At 48.6% G+C, this 8,384-nt stretch overlaps 1 protein-coding gene across 1 annotated transcript in view; it reads left to right on the top strand.

The window, feature by feature from the left end:
- Positions 1–8,384, top strand: part of Ptpn1 (protein tyrosine phosphatase non-receptor type 1) — a 50,990-nt gene that overhangs the window by 29,889 nt on the left and 12,717 nt on the right. The window contains exons 2-3 of the mRNA XM_055596076.1: positions 3,324–3,414; positions 5,828–5,928. Of these exons, the coding sequence (XP_055452051.1) occupies positions 3,324–3,414; positions 5,828–5,928 (192 nt within the window). The remainder of the gene's footprint in view (positions 1–3,323; positions 3,415–5,827; positions 5,929–8,384) is intronic.

Raw genomic sequence — 8,384 nt, 5'->3', positions numbered from 1 at the left:
GTGTGTGTGTGTGTGTGTGTGTGTGTGTGTGTGTGTGTGTGTGTGTGGTTCGGTGAATTTAATTAATGTGCTTGCACGAGCCTGGGTGGGGCTAGTTACTGGAATGGACAATTCGCCAGTGGCTATATCGCTGAAGAAAATTACTCTCCTCACTTTTTTTCTTTTTTCTTTTCTTTTTTTGGATTGCCCAAGCTGGCTTTGAACTCTCCATCCACCTGTTTCAGCCTTGCAAGTGCTGGGATTTCAGGTGTGCAAGAACATAACTACCTTTTCTGTTTTAGTAACCAGTTTGGTACTGTCTTGCCCGGAGGCTGTGTGACAGCTGCAGAAACCAAACCCCAGGAGCATGTATTCCGCATCACTTAAGCTGGGCCTGATGGGTGTTCTCGGATGCATGCTCCCCTTGGGCATTTCCACCCTGTGCCGGGAAGCATGCTGCTATGGAGTCAGAAACTGTCCACTTACGGGACTAGCATCATCCTTTCAGGCAGTCAGCAGGTTCTGCTGAGAGCCTGCCCTGGTCTGGGGCTGGGAGTAGAGGTGAGGGCTTCGAGATTAACGAACTCCTGCCAGAAGCAGGCGTTCACTGTGTGGGACTAGTGTGAATGGGTTAAAGCCAGCACTGCTGTTTCACTTAGCAAAGTATTCTGTGAAAACATGGTAGTATTGCTGTGTGGCTGGACTGACTTTTATGTCTGTTTACTTCCAAAAGAAATGGAGATCTCAAATTAGGGTGTGTCAGCTGGTCATCCAAATTGGAATTTCTGACTAATTGCATGTAAGAGATACTTGAACAGTGGTGCATGTGAGCGTCCCTAAATACAAAAATACTGTTTTACTTATTTTTTGTTAGTTTATTTTGTTTTGAGACAAGGTCTCATTATGCAGACCAGGCTGGCCTCAAACTCACAGCAGTTCACCTGATTCTGCCCCCAGAACCCTAAGATTAAAGGTGTGTACCACTTTTGGTGGCATAGTTTTGCTTCTTTGAGATGGGGTCTGGCTGTATAGCTCAGGCTGACCTTAGCTCACAGCAGTCTTGCCTAGGCCTCTGAGTACTGGAATTATAGGTGTGCATGGCCACCATGGCCACACTTGGGCCCTGTGTCCTCTCATCATGTTTTAATACTGACTTTGCAAGCAGCTAAGACTCTCAATTCCAGGTTTTCACGGAGCCTTCTGCCTGGAAGCCTCTGTTGTGCAGGTGGATCTATCTGTAGGCCTGCCTTACCTTCTGTTCAATCGGAATCCCCTGTTGGCTAGATTCAGGTCTCATTTCCTCGGGTAGTTTGACGTGTCACTGTGCTGGGGAAGGCAAGATGTTGATACTGCTGTCTTGTTCATGTCTGTCAGCCTCCAGTTTCCATGGAACTTTCCTTTGCCATCATTTTCCATTTTGTTTCTTGCCCCCTCTTTCCTCCTCCTCTTCTTCTTTTTTTTTCCCCCCTCACTCTGGGGTGGAAAAGCATGCTGGAAAGGGGGATGTGGATGGTGAGGCGTGAGGCCTGTGTGAGCGGTGAGGAGTGGGGGGGGGGGGGGTGCAGGGGGTGAGGTGTAAGGCCATGAGTGGTAAGGGATGTTTTTATTGGCCCTTCTCACTTGACTGTTGGGCTGGGTGTTGAATTCCAGCCTGGAATGGGCATTCTTCAGAGTAGAGAAGGCTTGTTTGTTGCTTGGTGGATTTCAGTGAGGCCGTGCTGCCCTTTCACAGTGATCTGCCTCTTGGAACAGATGCTGTCTTTGTCACAGGCTCTGGTTGTTTCCATTGTTTTCATGAGCACTTGATGGTCTGAGAGATTGTTGGAACTTTTATGTTCTCTTTCCCTGTTTTTGTATGTTTTTTGCTTTAGCTGATTTTATTTACTATCTTTGGCTTTCCTTTGGAGTGGCTATGGGGAGATGGTAGGAGTTCTTTATCTTTTCAACTGAGCGTGTCATTTTTGCTGTTTTGTTTTACATTAAAAAAGACATTTTTGTTCAGTTTATTAAGCACCCTGTTCATAATTGCTAGATATGAGATCTTACTGTTATGAGTGTATCCATAGTTTATTCTCAGTCTTTCTGTATTCTGCAGTTTGTGTCCAATGAGGGCCTCTTTCCCTGGCCTTTGTTTCCCGTTAAACACTTTCTGAGTGTGTCTGCCATCGGTGCCATCTGTGAGGGAGAGTAGAGGCCCACAGGTAGGTAGAACACTGAGCAAACAGTACACCTGATGCTGGCAACGTTTGGTGCTTCCTGCCGTCTGTTCAGATCAGCTGAAGACCTCCCACTTGGAAAGGAAGTGGTGCTGCAGCCCTTGGGAGCTTCTGAAATGAAAGGAGGTGGGGCCTGAGCTTGGGCTTGTACAGTTCATTCATGCCTTGGATGGGTCATTCACTTTGCTAGTCTGGAGACCTGATTGACTCTTTCAGAAAGTCATCCTTTGATTTCTGCAGAAGTGAGAGCTGGCCCGATGGCTCAGAGGGAAGACAAGTAGGGTGGGGTGGCATCTAGCTGTGCTCAGAGGGGCCTCCCTCCCACCCTTGAGAGTCTCCCCTTCTTTCCAAGATGACAGCTGCCCACACCCGCATGTCTCTGGGGTAGTATGGGGCTGCCCTACTGCTGAACTGTCTGGTTTCCAGTTTGCAGACTGCTGTTGCCATGGCATCTTCTTTTGTCCCCATTTTCACTACCAGCCCCAAAGTCAAGAGTTTAAACCGTTTGTCGACATACGGTTTTATGGTGGTAGCATATTCACAGTGCGCATGTATTGGCCATTGCTAATGAGAGAGCAGATTGCTTGCCCAGAGTGCTTCCTGAGACTGGCAGCATCCCAGCAAGAACAGGGTGGGCCTGGGTAGTCCATTGAGCAGGAGGTAGCCTGTTTCTGTTCATGCAGAGACAGTGTGTTTGCCTGCAAGGACGGCAGTTGGATGGTGGAGTATTTCTTGACATGTTCCTTTCCAGGAGATTCCAGCTGGAACTCCAGGCCTGGCATTCCAGCACTTTAAGATTTGGCCCGCCCACCACATCCTCCATCCATCTGCCATTCTTCCTGGCTTCCCACTCACTGTTCCTGACAGAAGCCCCTGCCTCTGCTAGGGGGCCTTCCTTAGTAGTACACTCCTTCCTCCTCTGCATTCCAGCCAGGCCTGGGCCTGCTCATCCTACTCTGCTCCTGTAACTGTCCTTGTATGTTCCTGTGCACTGTCACCTTGTCCTGCCCACACTGCCCAGGCCTCTTTGATGTATGCTCCGCCCTCAGGGCCTGGCTCATCTCTGGTCCTCTGTCTGGGTAGATGCCTGGTATAGATTCCAAAAGAGAACTCTGTTTGTTTTTGTAGGATATTCGACATGAAGCCAGTGACTTCCCATGCAAAGTGGCGAAACTTCCTAAGAACAAAAACCGGAACAGGTACCGAGACGTCAGCCCTTGTAAGTACCCACTGTTCCCACAGCTTCACTCACACTTCCCAGTTACGGGTGGCCATTGTGTGTCGGGGGTTAGAGGTTATGACCCCATTGTCTCCTGTTAGAAGTACAGGAGGCGCGGTGTCATAGCTCGCTTTCACTGTTGCAGAAGGCACTAGGGCTGTAGTTTTTTGAAAGGTTGGTGGTTCAGAGACTTTTTTAGCTCTGTGTTGTGGTGAGTCATTTTCCTCCCTTGAAGTGGAGTGATTGGGCTTAGTGAACAGCCTCTTCTGGTGACTCAGCAGCAATGCCATTGGCTGTTGGCCTGGTGAAGAGCCACAGTTATGCTCACAGGTACTTTAGTCCACCAGATGTGCAGATCCAGTCAGTCCTTGTCTTTCACTGCTTAGGACTGGCAGTGCCCATTAGCCTGAGCCTGCGTCTTCTGACTGGCTCCTAATTCAGAAATATCTTCAGAGTAAATAACTGAACATGTAGAATGTGTGGAAAGCAAGAAAAGCCAGAACTGGGCTCAGGACCTGGATCTATCATTAGCACCCAGGTTTATTGACTCCCTTCGAGGTCTGCAGACATTACACCTCAACAAAATTGTGGCTACTCATAGGAGACAAAGTGGGTTTAGGATTGGAACACAACCTGTGCCTCTAGGTCTGCCACCCTCGTGGCTCTGGTTGTTAGGAGTGTCGGAGTCACACTCAACTTGCTGGAGTGTGTAGAGGTGAAGCAGCAGTGTGAGCCACTAAGCTGAGTGCCCCCTCGGGTATGCACTTAGTAAACATGGGCCAAGGTCTGAGACAGTTGTCACTGGGCATTTGGAAGTGCACCTGTAGGTCCTTAGGGGAAGGGTGACTGACCTCACCCCAGTTGCTTTTTTCAACTCGGCTTGCCTTGGCTTACTGGACATCCGATGTGTTTATTGAAACAAAGTGGCATAACAAACCCCCCTTGTTAATTCTGCTATGGGGTCCGGGCTGGAACTTAAGGACAACAATGTGACTGTTTGAGATTGTCCCCTAACTCTGCCAGGATGCCCCAGGACATCTACCAGCTGTCTAAGATGCGGCCCAGTAGCTGCAATGTCATAATAATAATAGGCTCATGCAGCCCAGGTTGGACTCAAACTTATCAAAGCTGAGCTCATGATCCTGCTGTCTTCCTCAGTTGGGATTATAGGTGATTTCAGGCCTACTGGGCTTAGTCAGTCTGCCTGCCTGTCTGCCCGTCCTCCTTTCTTTTCCACTTAAGAGTAACCCAGGCACTTTGGGAGGCAGGGAAATTGCTGTGAGTTCAAGGCCAGCCTGGTCTACAAAGCAAGTTCAGGACAAACAAAGAAACAAAAACCAAAAAACAAAACAAAACAAAAAGAGTAACATAGGCATCCTTTGACCTCCACAAGAAAATGGCAGAGGTGCTGGAGAGTCTTCAGAACAGAAACCGCAGGTTGCTGCTCTAGTGCCATGCTCCTTTTCCCTTTGAGCTCGGGTGAAGACATAATCAGGTTCCTCTGTGTTATAGCAGAAAGAACAGGCTCCCACCTGTAACAGAGGCAGGGCAAGAATGATGGCCCTTGGGAGCCACTATTCTTGTGACAAAGTAGTGAGAGAAACAAGCAAAAGCATGGTGTTCTGGTCAGGAACTGGGGCAGAGCTTTCCTGCTAAGTTTGTTCCTAGAATTACTTACTTCTGTGTACTTCCTGTGCGAAGAGGTTTTTACTTTATTAAATTGCACTCCACCCCACCGCTTTTGAGACGGAGTCTCACTATGCAACTCTTAACTGTCCTGGAGCCTGCTATGTAGACTAGGCTGGCCTTGAACTCACAGAGATCCATCTGTCTGCCTCTGCCTCCCAAGTGCTGGGACTAAATATGTCACCACACCAAGTGGTGACATAAGATTTAAGTCCCTTTAAATCTTACTGACCATAACTTCTGAAAGATCTTGAATTATCTCATCGTGCATGCCATGCTACTGCACATTAGTCAGATACTCTGCAGTGCTGGACACCTGGGCCGAGGTGCGTCATCAGTCAGCCCCACCTGAGACACCTCCGTATGTCACGCAGACAGCTCTCTGAATTGCTTTTTTTTTACAGACTGAAGACTTGACTTTACTCTGGGAGCCTCTGTCAGGCATCAGAAAGTGGATCCTTTGACAGTCTCTTAGGATCTGCCCTCCCAAGGAGGGCATGGTCTGGAGTTGATGGGTGTTGCCATAGAATGTGACATTTCTGGTACTCAGAGCTGTACTCAGAGTTGTCCTGAGAAGGCCAGTCACCCTGCAGATGACTAATGTCACCTGAATAGTGAGGTCTCTGCCAATGTGCATGCTCTTCAGGCCATGGGTCCCTCTCTGCTTTCCTGTAGAATGAAAGCACTTGGGTCCCAGGATTTACCCAGCTCTGCTTTTGTCTTTCAGTTGACCACAGTCGGATTAAATTGCACCAGGAAGATAATGACTACATCAACGCCAGTTTGATAAAAATGGATGAAGCCCAGAGGAGCTATATTCTCACCCAGGTAACAAGCTCTCTGGACTATATTTTTCATGAAGAGTTTTGAGAGTGCTATTGTGTTTGCATCAGATAAGGTCATTGTGTCCTTGAGAAGTTTTAAGCTTCTCATCAACCAAAGCAGCAGCAAGTAAAGAAACATCCTCCCTCAGAGTCAGTATGGGCACAGCACTGTGAGCTGACACACTGAGCTGCCAGTGGCCTTTGATGGGCAGGAGACCCTAGACCATGCGACCTCAGCATGAGGTCCATGGAGGCATGGACTTCAGCACTGAGTGCTTCTGGCAGCAACTAAGAGGGCTAGCGGTTGGCCTAAGTGTCATTCATTGTTCCTCTGGGCCTTGTTAGAGAATGTGATGTGATGTCTCTTAAAAACCACAGCTCTGGGTGTCCTGAGAAAGTGTAATGGATATCCTGTAATGCACTTCCCGGTGTGTAACCAGAAGACCGTGAATATCTAGAAAGGGGATAAAAGTTGATTTTCAATAATTTTCTCCATTTTACCTGCAAGTAGGTCTAAATGGCCATGTGTTGGTCCTCTTAGTCTCCCTTTGTCTTTCCATATTACATCGTCTGGGCTGTAGGGTTTGGGCATGACAGTTCTGCCTGCTGTTCGGAAGTCAGATCCTACGTAGCCAGAAGCTTGGAGAAGCACTCCTCCATCACTGCCCTTCTCCCTTTTGTTCCAAGCCAGATGCCCCCACGTCAGTGTGGGTAGAATCAGTGGGCTGACCTTCCTGAGTCTCAGCCAGGGTCCTCCCAGCACCTCAGTGTTTGACTGGGTGGCTGCAGAGATTCCTCAGGGAGGGGTCCTGCCGTTGAGACTCTGAGGCACCAGTAACTTTTTGAGAATCAATGTAGAGAAGTTACCATTCTTGGCTTCAGCCATTCATCTGTAGTTGAGGTCAGAAAGACTTGGTATGGCTGTTGATCCATTATAGGGTATGTGATGCCAAATGAATCAAATGAGCATTTAGCATTTTCTTTGAGGGGCTAGGATTTGGGGTTTGATGGTAGAGTACTTCCCTGTCATGCGAGTCCCTAGGTCTAGTCCCTAGTATTTCCAAAAAACAAAACAAAACAAAACAAACAGCAACAACGAACACACACACACACACAACCCTGCTACAACAAAAAAGAAGCATTCATTAGACCCAGGTGTCGTGGTTCATACCTGTGATCTGATCCCTGTACTTGAGAGGCTGAGACAGGAGAGTTGTAGCATGAGTGAGGCCAAGTTGGGATACATAGTGAGTTCTGCAGGCCAGCCTGGGTTAGGCCTTAGGCCCTGTTTAGAGAAATAGAGAAGCTCAAGCATTACTCCTCTCCCTACCCCTTCCCTGGTCCCTGGCAATTATGTGAGTAACAGTGTGTTGTATAAGGCCACACCATGGGCATTCACAGGTGGTCCTATAGCCCTGGGGGTTTCAGATAAGAATCAAAACAGTCTGACCCCAAAGACAAGGAGACCCAAGCTACACACCAAGAAGCCTTCCAGTACATTTAGTATTGCTCATTATGGAAGCCACATTATAAAACCTCATCTGACTCAACAAGTCAGGTTGGAAAGAGCAGATGTAGGGCTGTCCTTCACCTCCAACACAAAGGGACAGCCAATTCTGGGCCCTGTTCTTTTGAGTCCTGAAATCTACTGTGAGCAGGGTGGTGCTTAGAGACGACAGTGTGACTGGTGAGTTGCAGAATGTTGAGGCTTGAATCCTTGTGCAGTGCAGAAGATGAAGGGCCTAGATGGCCATCAGGTACCCTGGCATCTAGCCGCCATAAGCTGGCTCTGTTACCTGAGGGAAGGGTCATCTGTGTGACACTTTTGTTAGAGCCTTTGCCTCACACTTGAAGACAGAAGTGCTCAGGGAGGAGTGAGAAGATGCCAAGTGCAGTGCACAGAAGGGGGTGTGCCTAGATTTAAGGGGCGTGGCTTGCGTGGACATAGGTGAGAATGGAGACTTCTAAAAGATGTTCTGACCCAAGGATGCGACCAGTCCTGGTGTGGATGCTTTCCTGTAGTGTCCCTTGGGGCTGACAACGAAAGCAGAGTCCCAGCACTTTACATTGATTCATCTGCACCCACCATCACTAGGTGGGCTTGCTGCTCAGCAGGCACTGGCCATGCCCAGGTCTTCTGAGCCTTTGGTGGAGCTCTAAAGGCTGTGTTCAGACTCATCAGTGTTAGTTGTAAGAAGAGAGGCTCACTTTGTCCTGGGGGCGTGCTCCAGGGCTTGCTCCATCCTAGGTGCTGTGCTGAGCCCTTCACATGTGGCACTACTGTTACTTATACAGCTGTGAACACGTGCTGTTCTTAATCAAGTGGCTGTGTGGGAAAGCAGGCTGAGAGAGGCGGGGTGACTTGCCTAAAGTTAGGAGATGGCAGATTTTAAAAGCAGGGTCTGGGACTGCCAGAGCACACTGATGGTCCTGCCCCATGCTGCCTCTCACCCACATAGG

The sequence above is a fragment of the Psammomys obesus genome, unplaced genomic scaffold (assembly GCF_907164565.1).
Source record: "Psammomys obesus unplaced genomic scaffold, mPsaObe1.curated_primary_1811, whole genome shotgun sequence".
Lineage (NCBI taxonomy): Eukaryota > Metazoa > Chordata > Mammalia > Rodentia > Muridae > Psammomys > Psammomys obesus.
Note: the sequence above shows the minus strand (reverse complement) of the source record. Positions and strands in the feature narration are given on the sequence as shown.